General features: G+C 36.5%; 1 protein-coding gene across 1 annotated transcript in view; it reads left to right on the plus strand.

Moving 5' to 3' along the window:
- LOC150076002 (endothelin-converting enzyme 1-like) overlaps positions 1–27,352 on the plus strand; it is a 160,797-nt gene that overhangs the window by 106,994 nt on the left and 26,451 nt on the right. The window contains exons 11-14 of the mRNA XM_090388028.1: positions 4,361–4,419; positions 13,305–13,356; positions 22,316–22,383; positions 25,695–25,819. Of these exons, the coding sequence (XP_090244154.1) occupies positions 4,361–4,419; positions 13,305–13,356; positions 22,316–22,383; positions 25,695–25,819 (304 nt within the window). The remainder of the gene's footprint in view (positions 1–4,360; positions 4,420–13,304; positions 13,357–22,315; positions 22,384–25,694; positions 25,820–27,352) is intronic.

Here is a 27,352-nt window from a genome sequence, read left to right on the forward strand (position 1 = left end):
GATACAAACTATAGTTTTACAAAAAATGTACTAAGACTTTTCAGGATAAGAATGTAACATATCTGAATTGGTTGGTATTCAAATCTCTATCTTCAATTTCTTCTTAAACTAAAGCTTGCAGCAGTTGTAAGCAAGTTACTAATAAATCCCCACTTCAAATAATAGTTGAATTTTCTGGTCACTTTACAAAGCCATTGTCAAGATTAGTACATCAAGACCAGTGCAAGGAGTGTTAGGGGAAAAAAAAAAAATTTAATAAGACAATTTCATCTAAAAATAATGCTGATTTATTAGCATCTTATTTCCCTCCAACACTTGCATTGATGATGTCAGTAAACCTCCTCCCATACTGAACACATCCAGTTCAGTGCCTTCTCTGAATTTATAACAGAAAGAAATAAGATGAATCCTGAACAATCTCACTGCTAAAAAGACTGAAAATACTGACGGCATTTAATGTGTTTTGCATAATCTCTTTACACTCTTGTATTTTACTTGTGTTTTTCCTCCTCTGAAAATTTGACAATATCCTGCCAATTTATAAAAGTGTTGATAATTCCACCCCTACCAGTTACTTTCCTGTTCCACTTATCTCAACTCTTTCAAATAAAACTGTTTCCAAAAGTAGTGCAGAAATCCGTCAACTCTTACACTGTCTTAAACTCTTACACTACCTGTCTGATTAGTGGTTGTCAACATGGATTCTATCATAGTGAACTCACTGGCTCATGACTCATTTTTATATAAATTCCATTGAAAATTTTGAAAAAATTCAAGCATTTGAACTCTTAGCTTTCCTAAGGCTTTCAGTTGTGTTTGTCATGAAGGAGAATTCAACTTATTCTGCAGCAGACTTAAACATTCCCTTAAACTAGAAGAAAGCAGCAGTGTGAACTTTCTGTAATCTTTGCATCACCAAAACAAATAATAGTTTACCATTGAAAATGTGTATAAAAATATCCAGGTGGGACAGTTTCTCCATTTCAAGTTTCACCATCCTATTAAGGAAAAAAAAAAAAAAAAAAGTTCTGTTCACATAGACTTTTAATGCCATTTAGTACACTTTAGATCCTAATGATCTTCAGGTTAAATTAAATTGTACTAATACAGCTGTTTATTATAATACCATTTAGGTCTTTCCCTCTGAATCCAGGAATACTGTCATTATTATAGCTAAAGGTTTGATTACCTCTTTTACTGTTTCAGATTGCATCATTGTAATGTGCATTTCTCACTTTTTGCTGCAACAGTTTCTCTCCAGCTTCCTTTCAGTTATCATATCATTTTAACTCCCACTCCATATTAGAGAGATTTCTTCTAATCCTATCTAAAAACTTCTTAATTTGTGAACAGATGCATAATATTTATTCAGTTTTTCAACAATCTGTACAAGATCATTAATATTTATGTTATTTATTATTTACTGGACCGATTTGATTCATCCATTTCGCTGTAGTGTTAACATAAGCAAAGAATTCTTTGTTACTTTTCTTTGCACTCAGTCAATATATTTATATTTGCCTATACACCATGCTCTTCTGCACATGTGTATCAGTAAGTCATAGGCTTGAAGAATACATAAAGATTTCTGCTTATCGGAGGTAGGTTTTTCATCAGTGAAGTTTGATGAAAGCAGTGTCATGTTATTGGACTGTTGCTCATAAATTTACCTGGCATTGATCACAATGCCTAAAGCTCTACTTAATTATAGCTCTAAGTTAGAAAGCCAGTTTTATGAATACCTGTTGCAGATTAGCATTGCAGAATTGGCCTAGGTAGCATAAAGTCCTGAACTGAATCATGCACAATCATTGAGGATGAGCTGGAATGCTAGATCGATACTCCTATCTTTAATTACTCTGCTGTCAACTACTTTTAAGGAAGAATTTTGCCAGATATCAGCTGCTTGCTGCTATAAATTGGTCAGGGTGTGGTTTGCATTAGGCTATAGTGGACTTACTCTATAAACTTACTTACCCATTTTCTTGAATAGCACTAGTGATCAAATATTTTTAAGAATCTGCAGATAAATGAACCACTAGGTGACAGTGATCACAGTGTGTTGAAGTGGGATTTACTCAAGGAGGTAACTACCATCAGAGGTAAAGGGAAGGGTTTTTGTTTTCGTAAAGGCGACTATGATGGTCTGAGACAGTATTTAAATTCTATACAGTGGGACCAACTGATGATGTTACCAACAGCAAACTCAAAATGGGAAGCATTCAAGGAACTAATCTTGGAGGCTACCAGGCTTTACATACGAACTAAGAAATATTGTTCAAGGTTTAGGCCTAAATGGTTGTCAGATGAACTAATGAGACATGTGGCAGAGAAGAAAAATGCATGCGATACATACAAATTAATGGGTGACATGGAAGCCTATGATAGATATAAGTTGGTCTGTAACCAAGTCACAAAGGAGATTAGGCAGGCAAAGGCAGACTATGAAAAATCCTTGGCAAAGGATGCAAAGAAAAACAGAAAAGAGTTCTTTACATATTTAAACTCAAGAAGGAAAGGGATGAATCAGATTGGTCCACTGGATATTGATGGTTCAACAGTTGAGGATCCTGCTCAGGTGGCTAACAATCTAAACGAGTATTTTGCATCTACATTCACGCATGAGGAGTTATTCAGGAAGGAGAATGATGTAGGTAAAGCAAACATTGGCAGTGAGCTGGATGATTTTGTAATAACTGAGAGGAAAGTGGAGGAGAGATTGTTGAGGATAAACATAAAAAAGGCACCTGGGGTGGATGGGATCTATCCAGTTATATTAAAGGAGGCAGCAAAGGAAGTAAGCAAACCCCTAGCCATAATTATGAGAGCTTCTTTGGACTCAGGGGAGGTACCCATAGACTGGAGATGTGCAAATGTAACCCCAATTCACAAAGGAGGATCAAAGACTGACACAAGTAATTATAGACCTGTTAGTTTAACTTCTGTTCCAGGTAAATTAATGGAGGCACTGGTTAAAGAAGCACTGCAGGATCATCTAGACAAGAATTCAGTTATAGCTCAGACGCAGCATGGTTTTGTTAAGGGCAGGTCTTGCCTGACCAATTTGATTGGATACTATGATGTAGTCACAAAAGAACTGGATGCAGGGAATAACTTTGATATTATATATTTGGATCTTAGAAAGGCTTTTGATACTGTTGCACATGGAAGACTGCTGCACAAATTGGAGCAGTGTGGCATTGGAGGCAAATTGCTGCTATGGATAAGGGGATGGTTGAGTGGCAGAAGACAGAGAGTGGTAATCAATGGACACTGCTCAACGTGGACTAATGTTATTAGTGGAGTTCCTCAGGGTTCAGTGTTGGGTCCGTTGTTGTTTTCGGTGTTTATGAATGATCTTGATGATGGGATATCAAGTTTAATGTCCAAGTTTGCAGATGATACAAAGGTTGGCAGGGTTGTTAAGGACACTACTGACGCTGTGCTGCTGCAACAGGATCTGGAAAGGTTGAACAGATGGGCTGAGAGGTGGCAAATGAAGTTTAACATTGACAAATGTAAAGTACTACATATGGGAAACAGTAACCCCAGAGCAACGTATCAACTCTGTGGTACTACACTGACAGTGGTGGAGAATGAAAAGGACCTGGGGGTAATTGTGCAGGCAGATATGAAGTTCTCTGAGCAGTGCAGACAAGCTGCAAGAGTAGCTCATGGTGTCTTGTCAATGATATACAGGAATTTTTCTAGCAGGGATAAGGAGGTGATTATTCCCTTGTATAAGGCAATGGTTAGGCTACACCTAGAGTACTGTATACAGGTCTGGAGGCCTCATTTCAAGAAGGATGTAGAGCTGCTGGAACGGGTACAGAGAAGGGCAACAAGATTAGTGAATGGAACAAAGGGTTGCTCTTACGAAGAAAAGCTTAAGTTTTGCAAATTACAGAGTCTGGAGACTAGGCACCGGCGAGGTGATCTGATAGAGGTGTATAAGGCTTTGAATGGTTTGAGCATGCTCAATGCCAATGGGATTCTTCATCTTGCTCAGAATAATCACCTCAGAGGGCATAAATTCAAATTGAGGAAGGACGGATGTCGGATAGATGTGCGGAAATTTGCCTTTGGCCAGCGGGTGGTTGGTTGGTGGAACCGACTTCCATCACTTGTTGTTGAAGTTGATAGCCTAAACAAATTTAAAGCTCAACTGGACAGGTATTTCGAATGAACGGAGGGGTGAAATGGGAGTGGTGTGCGTTTTTTTTTTTTTTTGGCTGATGCTGAATAAGCTTGCTTTCTTGCATCATATGCCTCTACTAATACTATGTTTTTTTTTTTTTTTTTTTTTTTTTTGTGTCCACTGTACTAAATTTTAACTCTTTTTTTTTTTTTTTTGTTACAGCTGGACTATTCATGCTGAAGACATAATAGCAGATTATAAATATGCAGGAAATAAACTAGGTAATCTACTTTTATAGTGCTCTATAACTTATTTAAAAAAATTTTATTTTTCAGCAAAAAAAAAGTTTGTATAACATACTATATAAAATTATATTTTGAAGTACATATTAAAAATAAGCAATATTTTGATTATTGTACCTCTTTATTTTCATTTTAGTTTTTATTACAGTTAAAGTAACATTACACAGAATCATCTGTAGATATATACATAAAACTGCATGTCGATGAACCTTTGTATGCTGTGCATTCCACTAAGAAAAAATTTGCTATATTTGCAGTGGTGGATTTCCCACACAAACAGTAGGCATGATTATATCTCCTCTTAACATCAGAAAATTGGGGCACTGAACCAGAAATGAACCTACAACTTGAATGGGGGGGGGGGAAATGTATATATAGGGTGATTCAGGAGGAATAGTAAATATTTTGGGAGGTTATAGTATCAATTATTCTGAGTAAAAAAAGTTTATATAAATGTGTCCTATTCTCAATGGATACAGAGATACACAAATCCATTATGAGAGGTATTAAAGGATGATAAATGACTTATTGTTTGTATTTATTGACTTTTTGAATGATACAAAATAAAAATAATTGACAAATTTTTTACAGTTTACAATAAATGTTCGAAAATCCCACCGCCAACCTCAATGCACTTTGCAACTCTTGTGATAATATGACGTATTGTTCTTCTGAGGTTGTCTTGGCATTCCTTTATGATGGCAGCAGTATCCAAAATGTGAGCAAGCAATTCATCTCTTGTATTCCCCTTTTCATCCATCCCTACAAACAAAAATCTAATGGCGTGAGGTCTTGGAGACCTTGGTGGTCAATGAATGGGACCACCGCAGCTGATACATCATTCAGGGAAATTTCAATTTAGATATTGTATCACCAGATGGGTATAATGTGCAGGAGCTCTGTCATACTGAAAGTACATGGGTTGAAAGGTGGCAACTGAAGTTTAACATTGACAAATGTAAAGTACTGCATGTGGGAAGCAGTAACCCCAGAGTAACGTATCAACTGTGTGGTACTACACTGACAGTGTGTGAGAATGAAAAGGACCTGGGGGTAATTGTGCAGGCAGATATGAAGTTTTCTGAGCAGTGCAGATGGTCTGCAAGAGTAGCTCATGGTGTCTTGTCAATAATATACAGGAATTTTTCTAGCAGGGATAGGGATGTGATTATTCCCTTGTACAAGGCATTGGTCAGGCCACACCTTGAGTACTGTATACAGGTCTGGAGGCCTCATTTCAAGAAGGATGTAGAGCTGCTGGAACGAGTACAGAGAAGGGCAACAAGATTAGTGAATGGAACAAAGGGTTGCTCTTACGAAGAAAGGCTTAAGTTTTGCAAATTACAGTGTCTGGAGACTAGGCACCTGAGAGGTGATCTGATTGAGGTGTACAAAACCTTGAATGGTTTGAGCATGCTCAATGCTGATGGGATTCTTCCTCTTGCTGAGAATAATTGCCTGAGAGGGCATAAATTCAAATTGAGGAAAGACAGTTGTAGGATAGACATTTGGAAGTTTGCCTTTTGCCAGCGGGTGGTTGATTGCTGGAACAAACTTCCATCTGTTGTTGTTGTGATAGTTGATAGCTTAAATAGATTCAAGGCAGAACTAGACAAACATTTGGAGCAAGTGGATGGGTGAAATAGGAAGGGCAGTTTTTTTTTTTTTTTTTCTGACACTATATAAGCTTGCTTTCTTGCGTCATGTGCCTTTACGAATGCTAATCTCTCAGTTAGCTTTAGCATTAAAGCTAACGAAAAGGGGCTTGTCTTGGAGCAGGTGCAATCCTTTTGACAGCTTCCCCATCTTTTTTTCTTTTATAGCAGCAAGTAGTTTTATGAGGAGGTTGGAATTATACTTTGCCATCACAGTATAGCCCTTTTGAAGGTAATCTGTTAATATTACACCATGCTGATCCAAAAAAACTGACAGCATCACCTTGCTAGCATTTGGTTGCATCTTTGCCTTTTTTTGGGAAGGGGGTTCGGCATGCTTCTATTGTTTTGACATTTGTTTAATTTTGGGATCATAGTGATGGATCCCAGTTTCATGCATGGTGACCATGAAAAAACTCTTCTTGATTATCCTGGCACAACAACATTTCATGTGCATATTGTTCCCTTTCGTTCTTCTGGTAAGGGGTCAGAAGTCTGGGAACCCTTCTAGCAGACACTTTACTTATATGCAGTGATGAGCTATAGTGGGCTCACAAGAGGCCATTGTTATTTTTTTTTTGAAAATTTGTGAGCCCATTTTTAAAACGATTATTTATTTTACAAATTAAATCCTGAATGCAATTATTGAGTATCCAGAGCCGAAACTACAGTGGGGTGAGCAGGGCCCATTCCCAGCATATTAATAGTGCAATCGATCAGTTATGTATTTTAAAATCGCTTCATTTTTGATTAAATTACAGTTGGACCTCTGTTTAATGAACTTCTTTATAGCGAATTTTTTTTGAATTCCACTTGGTAATTACATTTAAAATAGTTTCCATTGAACGAAGAAAATTTCCATGTAACGAACAGATTAGGAGAGACAAATTTGTATGCATTGTTCTCACCTCTGGCCTTTAGGCAATTTAGGTAACTAGAAAGCACGAATTAAGGGTGAAAGGGATTAAGATGCATTTAGGGCTAAAGCCTCAAGCTGCGAGCAAATTTAGACTATGTATATATTAAGTGCAATAGCATCATTAATACACAGCCATTTCTGAATAAACAGAATAATTATAAGGTGGCATCGTTTTAAGTTATATCTCATATTGTGAATACCTTCACAACGAGTTACCATGATATTGCACTACTTTGAATAAGTAATGCTTCACCTGAGGAGAAGACTAATGTTATTTATTCTCAGATAGATACCACCACCCAGACGGCACTGTTTCAGGGCTATTTGGCCCTTCTTCGGTGGGTGGGTAGGTACCCAAGTGATGCAATGATGGCAAAACAGTTATGAAGTATAATTCCACAATATGAGAGATACATGATGGTATATGATGTATTTAGACTAAGATGCATTTAGGGCTAATGCTCGCAGCTTGAGGCTTTAGCCCTAAATGCATCTTAATTTAAATACATCACATACCATCAGGCATCTCTCATATTTAAATACATCATATACCATCAGGCATCTCTCATAATATCTCTCATATTACTTATTTATTAATATTTGCAACAGAGTTGAAAATATTAATAAATAAGTAAATTCTATATGGCAATTTTTAGAATAAATTTTTATTGAATATTTGTGTAATAATTTTTTTTTCATGTAATCTGTGATTTTTCTGTACTTTTTCTAGAAAGTTTGTTTTTTATGTAATATTTGTTTTTACATTGTGGAATCTTTTGTGATAGTTTTATTTTATTTGTGATATGGGAAATATTTCGTGTTATTTTTTATTTGCAATATTAAAATTTTATCATGAAAAAAATATATCCATTATATTTCCCTAGTTGTTAAAAAAAAAAGATGAATTAAAAAGTTGCGCATGTGCTGAGCACGCTCGGTAGATAGTTTATGAGAAACATTCTTCACGTTTCTTTTAGGTATTTTGATTTGTATAGATTATGAAATAAAAGAGCTTTTTTATTGTAAATATTTTATTGATCATTCACAAATTTTCATAATTTCTGGAAGACAAGATACAATGGATTTATGATACTAAAGTAAGAGATGTATACTTGCGCTTGCAACATATCTAAATGTCTCTGGAAAACAGGATCAATTGATGTACTGATCTTGAAGTTGAAGTGACATACACAGCTGTTAGGGGCACCTAACAATGGAATGTAACGAAAATGCGAGACGAAAAAAAGAAATAGTTTACTGCAGTAGTAACTTCAGGAAGCATGATTGTGATGTTGTACTATTCAAAAATTCTAAAAAGTTAGAACTCCAGACACTGTCGTATCCAGTTATCATCGTAAGGCAAGGCATGATGACCAGGTTTTTTTTTTTTTTTTTAGATAAACCTAGGAAGGTTTTACACATTCACTTATATGCAGGTTAAGGAGGTAATAAGCCGCATCTGTCCATCCCCCTGAATCTGCCCCTAACTCGAGATATCATACCAGTCATGGCACCTCCATAGCCAGGTAGGCAGGAGCAGCAGTGCGTAGAACACGCTTCTTGATTAGACCGGGGTTCGAGCCCATGACTACCAAATACGGAGGATGCGGAAAGGTCAGGGAATGACCACCGCATATCCCCAGAGCAATATGGCCTTAGTTGCTAATGCTCCTAAAAACCAAATAACAACAACAACATACCAATCATGAAAAATTGGCTAATTAGCTAAAACATGCTAATTGGCAGTCTTCCAGGATTAATGCCTTAATTTTTGCAACGCTCTCTCTTCTCTTACATCAGTTGCTAGGTGTCCTGGGATTTCTTCATCATGCACTGAAGTTCTTCCACATTTGAACTGTTTATACCAATGTGCAACAATACTGTAACCTGGGCAGTCTTTTCCATTAACAGTGTCCATATCTTCATGGATTGTTTTCAGCACTGCAAAGAAAAATTAATTGTCAGATCGAAACCAAAAATTCTGTGTTTGCTATAGAGATTTCAAGGTGTCACAACTACTTCTGGGTAAATACAAATATCTTTTGAACCCCCTTGTATTTAATTGGATAACCTTGTATGTATGTATGTATGCATTAAATAGTTTAATACATATTTTAATGTTTATGTACATTTATTTTTTTGTTTAGGCATGCAACAGGGTGCGCGATGGTATTTAGTGCACTCTGTTGCATGTTTGTGTATTTTATCATATACACTTATAAACTTGTAGAACATGAACTATTAAAGTTAGCACATTATGAAATATTTAATTACATCAATATAGACCAGTGGTTCTCAAACTTGTCACATTTGGAGTTAAATGATGCTGTATTCTCAGCACACCTAAAAGTAGTTGCAATTTAACTGGAATTTTCCCTAATGTCACGCCACAGTAAAGTGCTAGGCATACTGGTTGAGAACCAGTGGTATAGCTATAATATACATATATAACATATAGCTATTTCTGCCATTTGCTAATTTCAATCACATGTATATGTGATTGAAACTAGCAAATGTATATGTGATTCAGTTTAATTTTCTGAGTTTCCCATGGCCATTATAACAGTTGTCATTGTCATTCAGTAAAAAAAAAAAAAAAAAACTGCTTGTGAAACCTGTATGCACAAAAGATGTTTTATGCAAAATCATCTTTGATGAAAATCAGAACCATTTTAAAATTGAACAGCTAGAACAGTGGTTTTCAAACAAGGTGCCACAACACAACATTACAGGGGTGCCACGTAATTTGGGTTTAAGTTACGTAAACTTAATTATTTTTTAAAAATTTATATGATTATTTCATTATAAAAAGGTGTACAGTATCTTTTTAATTTTGTGGTGATCTATAATTGATGTTTATTTAGTACCTTTATATAAAGAATAAAATTATTATATACTGTATATATATAATTTGTATTATGAAATGTCATTTTTATAATTATATTATTGTAATAACTATCATATAACATATATATTTTTTAATATATATATACACTGAGTGATCACTGAATTATGACCACCCCTATGAAAACTGAATACAACCCGTTGACCATGTGAGGTATGAGAGTGCGGAGTTAGTCGACCTACGTAGCATAGATAAGGTGTCAGTGGTTCAGTAGGTAGTAAAATTCCGAGCGTGATGGGTAAAAGGAAGGATTTATCAGACTTTGATAAAGGATAGATTGTGGATGCTGCTTGACGAGCTGGTGCCTCGATTTCTCAAACAGCTGAACTGGTGGCGTGTTCAAGAGCCGTCGTCGTTAAAGTATACCAGGACTGGCATCAAAATGGTCAAACAATGACCCGACTGCAAAACTGCAATGGTCAGCGAAAGGTTGATGTTAGAGGTGAGTGGCGGGTCTGACGACTCGTACAGGCGAACTCTCGCACCACTATTAAAGAGTTGACTACCCAATACAACATGGGCCAACCCGGAACAATATCTGGCATGACCATGTGTCGCATTCTCGCACGTATGGGCTATACCAGCAGACAATCCCTATGGCATCCTCTCCTAACCAAGGTTCATCGGCGTAAAAGACTCGCCTAGTGCAAAGAGCATGCAAGTTGGACGTTAGAAGACTGGAAGAAGGTGTGCTGCTCAGATGAGTCATGTTATTTACTCCACACCGTGGATTAATATGTGTACTGATTTGGCATCAACAACATGAGGTTCTTCATCCATCATGCATAGTATCAAAAGTGCAGGCCGGTGGAGGCGGTTGTATGGTGTGGAGCATGTTTCACTGGCAACTTGGACCACTTGAACTTGGACCACTGGTGCATGTGGAACAATGTATCAGTGGTCTCCGCTATCATCAACAGCTTGCTGACTATACATTATGTTACACTTTTTCTGGAATGGCGATGGTGTCCTCCAAGATGACACTGCGCCAAGCCATTGGGTACTTGTGCAGGAAAGGTTTGAGGAACACAGTTCTGACTTCTAGTATATCGATTGGCCTTCGAACTCCACCGATGTCTATCCCATAGAGCACTTGTGGGAAACTATGGAAAAGCATATCAGGCATCTGGATACACCAATCATCTTGACGAACATTTTATAAACATGTATATAAAACGCAAGAAAATACACAAGTCCAGCTATTTGATTGGGTCAGTAAGAAAGCAAGTGGTGAAAGCGTGGCTTCGGTAATTGGTCAACTCGCCTCTATATTGGTTGTATCAAATCACGTTAGATCAGTCGTTCTTTGATGACAATCACATAGAAATTAATTTGGCTAAAGACAACATAAGCGAAGCAGTTCCGATCGAGGAACGTCTCATCACCCAACAGCAAATGTTGTGGAGCAACGATAAATATCTTAGAATTGCTGCTGGAAAAATTAACATACCGCAGAACTTACTGTTTGACGAGCATGCAGAGGAACTGTCCTTTACTAGCATTTATCTAGGAGAATTCTGACCGTTCTGAGAGAATTTATGTATGACACCATTGATGATCGCAACAAGCAAGCTCAGACAATCTGACCCAACAAACTGTTACTCCATATCAACTGCTTTACGTAGCAATAAATATAATGAGAGACTCTTTGATGTAGCTTTTAAATACATAGGTAACGATACAAAACTGACTCACTGTTCAATCCAAAGAATACATTAGCAGCTGCATCAAAAACAATTTGGCCTTCCTAAGGATAATTCCAAACTCGACCTACTACTGGGCTCAATGTAAGCACGATCTCTTCACTATGATTAGACAGCTCAGTAAACTTGCAATGTTCTTGACTCTGAGTGCCAATGAAATTGGTTGGCCATGCGATATTAGTGAGGACAATGCGCGCAGCATGGATTTCATGCAGAAGGCAATGCTAGTGAACGAAGATGCTGTAACATATGCAGTATACTTGAAGAAGATTGTGGATGAACGTATTGTGTTATGAACATATTGCAGTCGAAAAGTTATAGCCTGTTTGGTCTTACGTGGCCAACTTTTTCAAGCGCATAGAATTTCGACATCATGGTAGTCCACATGTGCACATTTTGCTGTGGCTAAATACTCCCAAAGATCCTATGGGTGAGAACAAAGAAGACACCATACCAATGCTCGACAAGTTAGTGTCTGTGTCTGCTAGAGAGGCTTTGGGGAGCATCAGGCTTCAAACTCACAAACATACATTCACTTGTAACAAGAAAATAACATCGGATAAATGACAGATGTGTTGATTTGAAGCACCATTCGTGTCTTTTGCACGAAGGGTACTTAAAATCGACAAAATCAAGTCCACACATGATTTTATGACAAGGAAATGCCGTGTTGCAAAATCATTAGTACTCTGTCATGATTTTGCAAACGTCATTTCTGTGTAGCAAAATCACCATTTCCAGTTCAGCTATCAAATTGACAAACCAGAAATGACATCTTATGTCATTTTGTTGTCGAAAAATCATAATTTCTGGTTTGTCGATCTACCATCCAGAAACAATGTGGAATGTCATCATTTCCGTGTTGAAAAATCATGACAAATTGGTTTTATTTCAGTCTGAAATTTAGTAGGTACTGCCAAAGATGTTTTCACATAAAAAAAGTTGTCTTTATACTCTGGCTCTACTACCACTACATGGGCCAAGGAATTTACAGCTAATCATTTTGACAGGCCATGCTTCGAGTACTGCTTACGGGTCTGGAGGCCTCATATTAGGAAGGATGTAGAGTTGCTTGCGTGAGTACAGAGAAGGGCAACAAGATTGGTGAGGGGAACAAAGGAGTCCTCTTACCAAGAAAGTCTGCAAATTTCAATGGCTGGAGACTAGGCACCTGCGAGGTGACCTGATTAAGGTGTATAAGGCCATGAATGGGTCAAGCACGCTGAATTCTAATGGGATTCTTCCACTTGCTCAGATTACAAATGTGAGGGGGCATAAATTCAAATTGAGGAAAGAGTTGGAGAATAGATGTGCAGAAATTTGCTTTTAGTCAGTGGGTGGTTGATTACAGGAAAAAACTTCCATCTTTTTTTGGCTGATGCTGCATAAGCTTGCTTTCTTGTATCACATGCCTCTACTACCACTACAAGAATATGATAATTAATTATATTTAGCAATTGCATGGGCTCAAATATTTGAGTCTATGCAATTGTATTTGACTGCACAAAGTATTTGAAAGCTATTTGACATTTTCTTATTGGTGTGCATTCTGTGTAATTTCACAGTTATATAGTTTTTATTTATTTTTTTTTTTCTTTTACTTTGGGCTCTAAATGTGTTCATTTTTTAAAGGTCATTGGATACAATATCTTTATAATTTTTTTCTTCTTTTTTTATTGTAGTTGTTCCTGCTGGTCTACTGGAGGATCCCATATTTAACCCTAAGTTTCCTATGTGAGTAATGCTGAATGTGTTCATATTATTGATATCAGTAAAAATGTCCCCAGAAATTATTAAAATAAAAAAAAAAATAGATTATTATTTTATTAAACCCTTCAAACTAGTTATTGTGAATGCTGTCTCATTGTGAAATGTGTTGCATCCTGATGTAGTTGTAATGTGTTCATTCAAATCTTCTCCTAGAAATGCTTCCAGAAGTAATTAACAATGATGCCATACTTTTTTTTTTTATGTTAAATCAGCCTTGATAAAGTCTTGTTCTGCACCTTCTACATATTTTGAATTTTTTTTTACCATCCAAAGCTTTTCACAGCCAATTGTTCAGGTATAGGTAGTACTTTGTTGTGAGGCATGGAACAAATTGCAGATGTTATATTTGGGTACATCACTGTCCACTTTTTCTTCATTGTCATCCCTTTTCTAATAGGAGGCACCATACAGAAGTAGCAATCTGTGACTTGATTTTTTGGCTCCCTCCATATCGTGGGCACTGTGAATGGCATAAAATGTCCCTTTTGATTCACCCACATGTTAAGTTTTGATGAACAGGTAATGCAGCATATGTGTGGAGCCCAGTTCTTGTCCTGGTCACCTACTTTATACCCAAAGTACAAGAGGTAGCCTTTTTTTATGGCCCGAGTTAAGGGACACTTTCGAAGCTAATGTGACTTCTCCACATGCGTAACAGAAGTCATCTGAACTGTACACCCAATTGGAGCATATTAATTTTGCACAACACAAATACTGTGCAAAAAGTATTAATCTCTCAGAGAACAGCCGAGAACAAATCACCCACTTAACCATATTCAGAGATTACTGCAACAGAGTTAAAAACTCTTTTGAGGCGACAACAACTTATCATGTAATGCAGAGTGAGTTGACAGATGCCGATCACATGATAAAAGCGTGGTGGTACCGAAACTGTGGTGTTGCTACATATTTTGACAAGAGCCATAGTTGATAATGTAGAGTAACTCACTAATATGAGACCTCGACTGTAATTCAAAAACAAGAGCGAATTGACAAATTTTAATGTGATTTTCCTGTTCAGCAGCATGAAATTAGTCAAGATTGGGTATTTTTATTTTCGTAACATTTTATGTGTTGACCAGTGTTATGAGAAGTCTCTGCCAAAAAATGGGAAGAAAAGCAGCAGACTTCTTTACTTATATTAACGGTAGCAGGAAAGGATTGAATCACAAAGGTTCACTTAATGTCGATGGTTTAACTGTTGATCTTGCTCAAATTGTTGACGAACTCACTAGGTATTTTGCATCTACATTCACACATGAGGAAATTATTGGGGAAAAGGATGCCAAAATCAAAATCTAACTGAAGCTAAATGATTTTGTGATAACTGAGAGGGAAGTGGAAGAGAAACTGTAAGCTAAAAATATAAAAAGTCACCTAGAGTTGTTGGAATCTATTCAGTGTTTAAGAGGGGCATCAAAGGAGGTAAGCAAAGCCATAGCCATAATTATGAGAACATCTTTAAATTCAGGGGAAGTGCTTATGGACTTGAGATGTGTGAATGTATCCCCAATTCACAAAGGTGGATCAAAAGATGACATAAGTAATTACAGACCTGTTAGCTTAACTTCTGTTCCAGGAAAATAATGAAGTCACTGGTTTAAGAAGTAATGCAAGACCACTGACAGGGATGCAGTAACAAAGGAACTGGTGCAAAAAAAAAAAATAATAAATAATTTTGATATCATATGGATAAAGGGATAGTAGAATGAGAGAAGACAGAGAGTGGTTATCAGTGGACATTGCTCTTTGTGGACTAATGTTATTAGTGGATTCCCCCAGGGTTCAGTTCTGGGCCCATTGTATTTATTAATGATATTTATGATGGTATATCAGGCTTAATGTCAATGTTTTCAGATGATACAAAGGTTGGTGGGGTGGTTAATGACAATATTTAAGATGTGCTACTGAAAGATCTAAAAAAATTAGCCAGATCAGCTGAGAAATGACAGTTGAAGTTTAACATTGACAAATGCAGGATACTGTGTAAGGGTATCAGTAATACCACATTACTGAATCAGCTGTGTTGGTTCTAACCATTTTTCATTTTCTACTTGGAGTAGTGGAAAATGAAAAAAGACCTAGGGTAATTGTGCAGTCAGATATAAAGTACTCTTAGCATAGGCAGGCTGCCATGACAATTCATGGGGTTTTGTCAGTGATATACTGAACTTTGCTTGCAGGGATTATGGAGGTGATTATCCCATCGTAGAAGGCAATTGTTAGGCCAAATCTTGAGTACTGCCGACAGGTCAGGAGGCTTTATTTTAGGAAGGATGTAGGCCTGCTGGAATGGGTACAGAGAAGAGCAATGAGATTAGTGAAGGGAACAAAAGGATGGTCTTACCAAGAAAGGCTTCAGTTCTGCAAATTGCAGCATCTGGAGAGGCCCTGGGTGCCAAGCGAATGTGATTGTGCATTTTCTCTGTGCTTAAAGTGCGATTGTCTTAAAGCAATTTATAGTTCTTTTACGTTCCTATCCTTAAGAACAATAAATAACTTTATTTATTAATAACAGCTCCTGTTACAAAAGTACCTGTACAGAGCAAGAAAGAAAAGGCCACCTTTCTTCATTTTTCGTATTTCTGTTACTAACACTTCTACTTTATGCTTGGTCACACCAGGCACTGCTCCTGCCTCCACACCGGGGCTGGAAACCTTGGCAGAACAGTTACTCTGCCAAGGACCAAAAGGAGCAAATATGGAACAAAATATGTTTCCACCTCTAGAGCCAACAAGCTCTCGACCAGAGTTAGATATTGAACTAAGCATGACATGTTGCAACCCAAGAGGTTTAAAACGAACTCTTCGGCAACAGATTTTCCTGCATTCCTTATAATGCATTCTCTTACAGATCAGTCCCTCAGTAAGCTGTCTCTGTTCCTTATCCAGAAACACCTGAAAAGTCTGGCAGGATCTCCTAAGACAGTCAAGAGACTGCAAAAAGGGGACCTACTAGTGGAAACAATGAACCGCAAACATTCGGAGAAACTCCTAAAACTTATAAACTTTGCTGGAATTCCAGTAAAAGTTTCCCCCCATGCAACCCTAAATACATCTAAGGGTGTTATTTCCAGATGGGATCTATTGAATGTCATGGAGGAGGAGATAACTCAAGAGCTTCAAGATCAAAATGTCATTGCTGTGAAAAGAATTATGGTTAAAAGAGAAAATACACGTACACCTATAAGGAATATTATTTTAACCAAATCTACCATCCTCGATAAAAGCAGGCTACCTACTTTGCTGCATTAGACCCTACATTCCTAATCCATTGAGATGTTTTAAGTGCCAAAAGTATAGCCACTTTCAAATAGTATGCAGAGGTAACCAAGTTTGCCCCAATTGTGAGTCCTCTGAACACACTCAAAGTGATTGCTCAGCAAAAAAAATGACTTGCCCAACTGTAAAGGCAACCATCCTGCTTATTCAAGGACATGCGACAAATGGAAAACTGAAAAAAAAATTGTGAAATATAAGATTGAAAATAAAGTAAGATTTCAAGAAGCAAGGAAAGTAATTGCTCCCAGTATGACTAAACATACATATGCCAGTATTGCACAAAAATATCAATAAGTGGTCACCCAAACTGATGTTACAGTCCCTTCAATCTCTGACTGGGCTTGGACTGTTCTCTCTTAGCAACAGCCCATTATCCCTAAGCAGTTTAACCAGGCAAGCAATACTGCACTTACAGTACCAGCTACATCTCCTTCTCCTACCCCAGCGATTGCTTTTACATCAAATAATCAAAGCTCAAATTTAAAAAAGAATATCCATATCCAAGAAACATCTATGGATACAATTGACTCATCCAGACGTGAAGAACCGATCTTAGAAATATATGCGGAAGAAGATATGGACGCCAGTCAGCTATTTTCAAAAAAAAGACAAACCAAAGCCTGAATGCCACAAGCCAGTCACATTAAAAAAAAAGTCAGATACAGCTTCTTCTACTAAACACCAGTAATGCCTTATATTCTACAATGGAATTGTAGAGGATTTCTTAGCAACCTTAATGATATTCAAGTCTTAATTAACTGCTACTCTCCAGTTGGTTTCTGTCTACAGGAAACCTATCTAACTTCTCAAATTTCCACCAACATAAAGAACTATGCCATCTATCAATAAGGTCGTAATACTTCAAATGCCGTCCGTGGGGTCGTGGCCATCAGCTCACAGATCCTAACCGAGCAAATTGTTCTGCAGACTGAAATTGAAATTGTTGCGGTACGTTTAATAGCCCAGATTGTGTTAACACTAGTAGTAATATATCTCCCACCTTCGCTTACCAAGATCTTGAAAACCTGCTAATTCAGTTACCTTCCCCTGTCTGTCTCTTGGGGGATTTCAGTAGTCACCACCCCCTATGGGGATCAACCAATTTAGATATAGATAGACATGGCCGACTAATTGAAACCTTTCTGGATAAGCAAAACCTTACTGTTCTTAATAATAAATAAATAAATAAATTTTCTGTTTATACTCCAAGACAACCAAACGGTCAGAGGAGTTTACAAGATAGAATACAAGAAACAGCACTGTATTTAGCAGTCACAGGCTTGAGCCCTGGTCACTCAAGGCACGTGTACTAATGCACCCACGTGCCTGACTACTCGGCTATGGCGGCCAGTGCACCCACTCACATACAGTTACCAACTGGACAAACTTCTGCAATCAATCTATCAATATGCTCCCCGACTCTGTTTCCAATTATAGAATAGTCTGTTATGGACAGTCCTATGGGCAGTGACCATTTTCCGATTATTTGTGATCTGCTCACTGCACAACCACCATTAGCCCAACCCTGCAGGAAATGAAAGTTCTCTCAAGCCAACTGGGTCAAATTTCAGTCAGTTGTCACCCTGGATGAGCAATATATATGAACACAGTCGATAGATGAAGCCACAGATTATATCACTTCACACCTACTATCTGCAGCTAAATATTCAATTCCATTGTTGAATCCCCAGTCCCGATGGCACCTTAACTATTGGTGGAATGAAGACTGCACAAAAGTGAAGAAATTAAAAAATAAAGCATGGAATTTATTTCGTAAGGTCCCCAACCACAGCTAATCTTATCAACTACAAGAAACTAAGGGCAAGAGCACATCTCATTCAAAGACAAGCCAAGAAGAATTCTTGGATTTGGTTTGCATATACCATAAACAGAAACACTAACTCCAGGTTAATGTGGAAGAAAATCAGGCAGATTTCTGGCAAATTTCCAACCACCCCTTCACCAATTCCTTCATGTAATGGGAAAGAACTCTCTGCTCCTGAGGAGGACATAGCAAATGCCTTAGACAAAACCTTTGCCCAAGTTTCAGCGGCATCATCTTATTCTCCGGATTTTCAGAAAATAAAGACCAAGAATGAACAATGAGCCATCAACTTTCGAACCTCAGTTTTCTTTCAGTATAACAAGCCTCTTCAATATTCTAAACTTCTACATGCCATTAAAACAACACGCAACAGTGCCGCTGGGCCAGATGGAATATCTTATATCATGTTACAAAACCTTGGTGACAAAACTTTACAAATACTGCTGGTCTACTATAACTGAATATTTATGGAAAACATTTATCCCAGCTCTTGGCATCATGTCACAGTTCTTGCCTTTTTGAAACCTGGAAAAGACCCTACCAGTCGATACAGTTACTGACCAATTTCCCCCTCCAGTTGCCTTGGAAAATTACTTGAAAAAAATTATCCATAATCGACTTGTTTGGATCATTGAAACACAACACCTAATGAGTAATAATCACAGCATGGCTTTTGTAAGAATAGATTCTCCTTAAATCTCATGATCAAGACCGAGTCTGCAATTCACAATGCCTTCATAAAAAATAAACATCTTTTTATAGTTTCCATAGACATAGAGAAGGCATTTGACACTACCTGGCATCATGGCATTCTCAGTGATCTTGGTCTATGAGGCAACCTGCCTATATTCATCAGGAACTTTCTCCAGAATCGTTCGTTCCCAGTTCAGCGCCACAAGATTATGTACTGAGTGCAACCCTTTTTGCCCTTAAAATTGATTCCATCACAAAAGAACTTCCAAATATAGTTGAGACCTATCTTTATGCGGATGATCTCTCCATTTCTTGCCACTCTCAGAATATTAGATCCATTGAATGGCAATTGCAGATATCCTTGAATCATCTATCACTGCAGAAAACTGTTGCAATCCACTTTTGTAATCAACGAAAAATGCATACAGATCCTGAACTTCAGATGTCAAACTTTACCATTCCAGTGACTAATAATATCAGATTCTTGGGATTAATCCTTGACAGAAAATTAAATTTCTCTGAGCACATTAAATCTGTGTATACTTCCTGCCTCGAAAAACTGAACATACTAAGAGTTTTATCTGCTCTGTTTTGGGGAGCAGACCGTGCATCTTTGCTGCTTTTATATAGAGCATTGATCAGATCCTGATTGGATTATGGTGCTCCAATGTATGATTCTGCTTGAAAGAGTACACTATGCTGGCTGGGTCCAATACAGCATAGTGCATTGCAGATTGCACTTGGTGCTTTCAGGACATCTCCTACCCATAGTTTATATATTGAAGCTCATGAGCCCCCTCTTTACCTCCACAAAAAAACATTACTACATAAGTATGCAGCTAAAATACAAAGTTGCTGTCCGCATTCTATTGAGCCATACCTGTTTAATCCTTCACTGCAAAATCTCTATAGAATCAAACCCAGTAAAATAAGACCAGCAGGCGGTGGTCTTATTTTACTGGGTTTTAAAGAAAAACATTGAATTAACACAGAGTTGGAATGTTCCTAATGTAAACAGGCTACAAGTAATGAAATGCACTCATCCACCTTGGACACCTCCTCCTCAATTAACTTGCAATACTTATCTTCACAAGTGGGGAAAGAATCACCTGCCGTCACTCAACATGAAACAACTCCATGCAAGCCATATTCAGAAATATGCTAATTTTTTGCCAATATATACTGATGGCTCCAAATTACATTCAGCCTTTGGAGCAGCGGCAGTATTTCTTTCTGCTATAATTTCTGCTGCCTTTCCACCTGAGTATAGTAGCTTCTCTGCAGAACTTCATACAATAAAATTAGCTTTAGAAAACCTGAATCTCTACCCATCTTTAAAATACATAGTATACACTGACTCTCTGAGCTCAATTACAGCACTCACTACAAAACTTTTCTTACAAGGTTCATCCTATGTTAAATCAAATCAGAAGCCTCTTATTAAAAATTAAGGAATGTCATCAATCAGTGACCTTTTGATGGATCCCAGTGCATTCGGGGATAAAGGGGAATGAACTTGTGGACAAAACTGCCAAAAATCCATCAACTAATGGTTTGATCTTCACTCCTATTCCAATCTCTGATTATAATCAGAGATTGGAATAGGAGTGAAGGCTATGGAATAGGCTATGGCACACCCAAACCAATAATAAACGTTATCAGTTGAAACAGGATCCACAGCTTTGGCACTCTAGCACCAAAACAGTGCGAAGAGAAGTAGTAGTGCTTGCACGAGCACGGATAGGACATACATACCTGACTCACCTTCATCTACTTATAGGAGAGGATCCTGCTGAATGTCCACACATTTAATAGTCAAACACATTCTCATTGACTGTCCTCACTATCATCAGGACAGAACATCCGTCCTTTTCCTAACAAATCTTCAAGAATCGAAGACGTTAAAACATATTATTGGTGACTATGCAAACATCAATGATTTTTTTCTCTATTTTTAAAAAAATTGGAATCTATTATAAATTCTAAAAGATCTATCTAATAAAAAATGAAGTAGTTATATCTGTAATTTGTTTTTGTTTTTTTATCATTTTTCCTATGAATAGACGCACTATAGCCCCAGCAGCTTGTGCACCATTAACACACACACACACACACACACACACACACACACACACACACACACACACACACACACACACACACACACACACACACACACACACACACACAGAGCATCTGGAGACTAGGAACCTGCAAATTGATCTAATTGAGATGTTGAAGGCTTTGAATGGATTGAGCAAGCTCATGGCTAATGGCATTCTTTCTCTTGCTCAGACTACATACGTGTGGACATCAGTTCAAATTGAAGGACAGTTACAGGATAGTTGTGAAGTTTTCCTTCAGCTAGCAGGCAGTTGATAGTTGGGGAAATTTCCATCTGTTATTGTGGAAGTTGTTAGAATTAATTCAAAGAAAAACTAGACAAATATTTGGAGCAGGAGGACAGATGATGTGGGAAGTTTTTTTTTTTTTTTTTTTTGCTGATGCTTTATAAGCTTGCTTTCTTACATCATTTGCCACTACTATTACTAATACAAATTTGAAAAATCAACAAATATGTATTTCTTTTCTTTCATGGGAGTATTTTTCAGTTTGAAATTTCCTTTACAGTTTTTGTTGCCGACCAGGCTAGCCAGGTGGGTAAAGTGCCTGCCTGGCAACCCAAAGGTCACGGGTTCGAATCCCGCCTCAGGCTTGGACCAGAGTAAAATGCAAAAACTTTGGGAGGTGCATTATGGCCACAGAAGCTGATGTGCCAATAACTAACAAAAAAAAAAAAAGTTTTTGTTTTTTTAACTTTCAGGCATGTTGTTGCAGTCATGGAGGTGTGATCCATATATTTGAAGCTTTTGCTATTTTAATTATTGTATTAATATATAATATTAAACACTGATTAATGTGATCTTCAATTTATTTCTTAGTTCACAATTAAAGAACTGAGTATTAATTTTTCTTTTCGATTTTAAATTGAAAATCATGAATACATATATGGCATTTTATTTTGAGAATCTTTTATAGTATAATTAACATAATGATTAAAACATTATTATAACTATAAAGTTTAATGAATAAGTAATTCAAGTGAAATAATCTGATTTTCAGAGCTGTGAAATATGGATCATTGGCAGGTCATATATCGAACAAGATTGCATGGGCTCTTGACAATAAAGGTTTGACAAATATATTTTTTATTGATATTAATCAAAGTTAATTCATAGGATTGCCTCATTCCCTAGCTTGATTTTTCTAAAAATGATTGCTGTGAATTTTTGAATTTGCAAAAATTCATAACAGTCTTGCATTTATGTGGTTATTTTTATCCCAAAATATGGTGAAAGTGAAATCAGCGACTGTGTACTTTAAGGCCCATGGAAGAACTGTGCTATAGCTTTTAAAGCAGCATGTTTGCCGATGCCAAATGGAACAATGCTCTGTATGTGGCCAGTCTGTTGAACAGTCTAAATTTCATAATACTTATCATGACTGACAGCTACTATAAAACTTTGTCATATTGGATATTAAATTGATCTTTTTAATTTAAAATTGGCTTAGAATTTGATGTCATTACTAAGATAATATCATTATGTGCACACTTCTAGATTTGTTGGCTTGGTTTTTGTTTGAAAATATCCCTAACCTAATGTAATGAAATTGTTATGTATAGTTAGGTTAAAGAAATTCACTAGGGTATTACATGAAGATAAGATAAAATGTTTATTCCCAGTTTGCAGTTAATGGAAGATACTTTGCATGGTGAGCTGTCTAACGTTCCTTAAAAATCAGGTGCCATTGATCACAATTGTTCTGCAGTTATCTAGTGGACTGAAATGGATTTTTTTATGTTGGCAGTGAGAAAATTGCATGTTCAAATGAAATCTGAATGCAGATTAGGTATTTTCATCACTATTAAAAATAAATCAGATAAATAAAATAAAAAATTATTTATTATATAAAAATAATAACCCAGACATTTCTCTGTGTGATTAACTATTATTGTGATATCTGGGGTACTCCCATGAGCTATTGATTAAAATTTGGGAAGAATTTGGGCTGTCCACAATCCTGCAATTTAGAAACTTGCATACAATGAAGTTGCTGAAGACAGTGACAGAACACAATAAATGCAGGCAAAGTATTGCAAATTGTGCTCAAAAGTACAAGCTGCATTTAAAAATAAAAAAAAATATATATAGGAAATATATTGCATAAAAGTAATAATCCAAACATTTTTCTATGCAGTTAACTTTTGTTTTGAATATCCACCTGAGCCATTGATTAAAATTTGGGAACAAAAAGTCAGCAATCCTGCAATTTAGAAACTCACATTCAATGAAGTTGCTGAAGACAAAGATGGAAAATTGTGACTAATGGCCCAAAGGTACAACTTGTGTTAGGAAATAAAATTAAAGTGTTTAAATTTTATGCATATTGTGATTGGTGGCGCATGATTTTTTTTTTAATGGAGCATTATGCTTGCAAGCAGTGTGTCATCTGAACTGCAAATTAAAAACTTTATTTTATCCCTGTTTAATAGTTTACTGAATTTTTCTAACCTAACCACATTTTCTTCATTTTGTGATAAAAAAAAGGTTTTTGATTCATTTCACACTATAAAAATTAAGTTTGCAGTTTGCAAACTTAATTTTTATAGTGTTACACTATAAAGTGTAACACCATAGTGTTACACTGCCAAGCAATTTTATTGTCTTCTTTTAACTCCAAATTAAAACATTATTTTATTTCTGTTAAATACCTCAATGTATTTCCCTAACCCAACTGTATGAAACAGTTTTACTATTTTAGGTTAGGCTAAGGAAATTTTGAAAAGCAGGCAATTAGTAAAATGTTTTTGGATTCCGTAAGAATGAATACTTTTCTTGTTTGGCTTGGAACATAACTTTTGAGTGAACATTCTGTCAAAGCAGTGGCATCACTGCTTTGACAGAATGTTATTATATATATATAGAAATAAAGAGGAATTTACTCTTTGCTTTTTTGTAGAATGCATCACTACAACACCCTCCTAAATTCAATCAGACGTAAAGTTATTACTCAATGGCTTCCTTCCCTCACAGACACATGAATATTTTTTTTTTTTTTTTTTATGAAATCCCCAAACACGAGAGGTATTAGAACCTATAGTACTTAGTACCGTGCTTGGGTTGGAGGTTGGGAAGAAGATATTTGTTGACATAAGATAGACTTTAACTTCTGTAGACTGTAATTTTCAGGAAATATGTATGAAGGAAGGTTGTTCCAGAAAACGGCAGTTGAATGAATAAATGAGGAAGATGAAAAGTTGGTTCTGTGAGTTTGAAGTTAGAACAATAGATGGATATTGGCTGGTGGCGGCACGTGTTCCGACTGTTTTGAAAGAGAGAGCGGGAATTATAGAAGCCAATTCAGAAGAACAGTGCCTATGGAAGTATCTGTAGAAAAGGCATGCAGCAGAAACAGTACGTCTATGAGACAGCGAGTGGAGAGACTCTGTTAGAGTCATTAATTAACCTAACTGCCCTCTTCTGAATAGAATCTAGAAGCCTGAGAGAGGATTTTTGGGGGCACCAAAAATCCTCTCTCAGGCTTCTTAATTTGTTAATCAGTTGTTTACCTTTATCAATTAGCTTATCTGTAGCCTTATCTTTTAACCATTTAAATCCTTTCTTACTAAGCATTTTATTAATCTTTTTTAATTGATCCTTTAATTGTATCAAATATAATACCACTTCCAGTAATATGTTTATAGATTCAAGGATGAGAAAAAACATGCCTAAAACATATCAGAAGAGGGTTTTAAATAAAATTAATTAAAAATATAAGTGGTTGAGAAAACAAACTTTCCAAACTGCCACAAGTTCAAATCTTCTGTTAAAATGTATTCAGTATCAAATACTAAATGTATCAAAAACTCCATTTTTGACACATTCAGTATCAGAAATGGAGTTTCACTGTTGTGATCAGAAAAGATTGAAAAAAAAGGTATCATCAAAATCTGAACAATTTTGAACTATTTCTTGCCAGTTTAAGGTTTTTTAGGGGTTATTTTTTCCAAATACACATATGGAATAAAAAATAAATGTATGTGCCCACTAGAGAGTTAATTTACTTTAACCTGTTGTTAGTTTTCTGCTGGTAGTTTTGATCCCCCATATTTTTTATTTAATTATTTGCCCTGACATTCACTCAGAAACTATTCTGCTTGTTCTGGAGTTATTCTGTCCCTTCCAAGATAAGTTTTCTCATAGTTTTTCTCTTAAAAATATCAGAAATTTCTATTGAATTGGAAGAAAATATACTACAAAATTGGCGATGTCATTGTGTGTATATGATTATATGTAAGATATTGTATATACAATATTTGCTTCATACAGAAGCATATACATATATATATATATGATTATATACATGTATTTGGATTGCCTCTTAACAATGGGTTAAGTTTTTGATATCATTAAGTCATAAACTGCAAATTTATTCACAGGTGTTCAGTATGATGAAAAAGGAAGGTTAAATTGGTGGTTAAGCAACAGCTCAACTGACGTATTGGCTAAACAAAAGCAGTGCATGGAAATGAATATGTTCAACTATTCCTATCATGGAGTAATTGTGAGTTCAGTTATATATTTTTTCATAGTTATATTTTCTAATTTTTAAAAATATTTTTTGTTTAAAGAGGTACTAGTAGCAGTTCCCATTTAAAATTGACAAGAGACTTCAAATAATACAGAGGCAGAACTATAAATTCTGCTTCCCCCCTCTTCACCAAATTGCCTAGTGGCTACAATTTGATCTTTAAAACCTAAACACCACCCAGCCATCAGGCTTCCTGCCTATGCTGTTTATCAGGTTGCTGGCAAATTTAATTACTTGATTGTACGATTCTTACCCTTCATCACATCACACGCCCTTACTATGATTTTAGCTGTGTTTACAGTCTATTTTTTCTTTTTTAAAGTCTAAAAATGTATTTCAGGTTTGTGCTCTCTATTTTAATCTGCTATTTATATAGAGTGATCATTGTGATTCTGCATAACAAAAATATTAGGGATGCCCAGAAAAAACCAGCACAGCTTCAAATATCATAGCATATCAACTGCAATAAGGCCTATTCTGCATAATGAAGACCTATCATTTCAAGTCCAGGTTAAAGGAAACAGTGATGAATATAGAGAGGGTTCTTGGTTGCAGAATTTGCAAGACTGTCCATTTCAACAGATTTTGACAACCAACCAGAAAATTATAACATGCTACACTTAATTATGTAAAGAGATGAATAACTTGTTTTGTAATATAAACTTATCTAAACAGCCAGCAGAACTCCTTGGTTCTAGGTTACAACAATGGAAGTTTGGCTGCTAGGGTTGAATTTGGAAGTGTCTGCAATTCTGTCCAGACACGATAGAAGGGAGTATGTGATGAGAGTCTTGTCGATCAATTCGGCTCTGGAGCAATTGCGCAAGATTCAAGGGATACAATTTTTCTCAGCCTGGTCTTGTTAATGGGAGAGACTGCTTCTACAGGGATGGGATACGTTTAAATAGATAGGGAGCAAGAATATTTGCTGATGAGGCAGTGTTAGGTGGGTAGGAAAACTGCTAGCTCGGGGATTCACAGACTAAAGGATTAATAGTAGCCGCAGGCAGAGGTGAAAGTGATTGTTGCACTGCTTCTATTGGAATGAGCAGCAGTCTGGAAAACAAGGTGCAGGGGATTTCAGACACTGCTGGGAGTATTGCATAACAAGTACAGGTGATCCCCGCTTAACGCTGATAGAATCCGTGCTACGCGAGTGCCGCATTCCCATACGGTAACATATGTATTTGTGAGTTGCGGTCGGTGCCATAGGATATTTCCTAATAAATAATAAACGGTAGTGAAAAGATGCACAAATGTCAGTCAAAATATTTAATATTCAAATATTTGTAAAATATTCTGCATTACACACGTATATAATTATGTGGTAACTACTTACATATCAAAATTAAACCTAAAATTCCAATTAAAATCATGAAAAATGTGTTGATTTTGGGTTGTACTTTGGCCTCTTCCTGGTAAACTAAAAGGGGTTTTAATTTAAAATCCCCCACAGCATTATCACCCAACAATAAAGTCAACCGATCCTTCGCCGCTTTAAAAGAC

This window comes from Mastigoproctus giganteus, chromosome 13, assembly GCF_048544385.1.
Source record: "Mastigoproctus giganteus isolate SK-2022 chromosome 13, ASM4854438v1, whole genome shotgun sequence".
NCBI classification, from domain to species: domain Eukaryota; kingdom Metazoa; phylum Arthropoda; class Arachnida; order Uropygi; family Thelyphonidae; genus Mastigoproctus; species Mastigoproctus giganteus.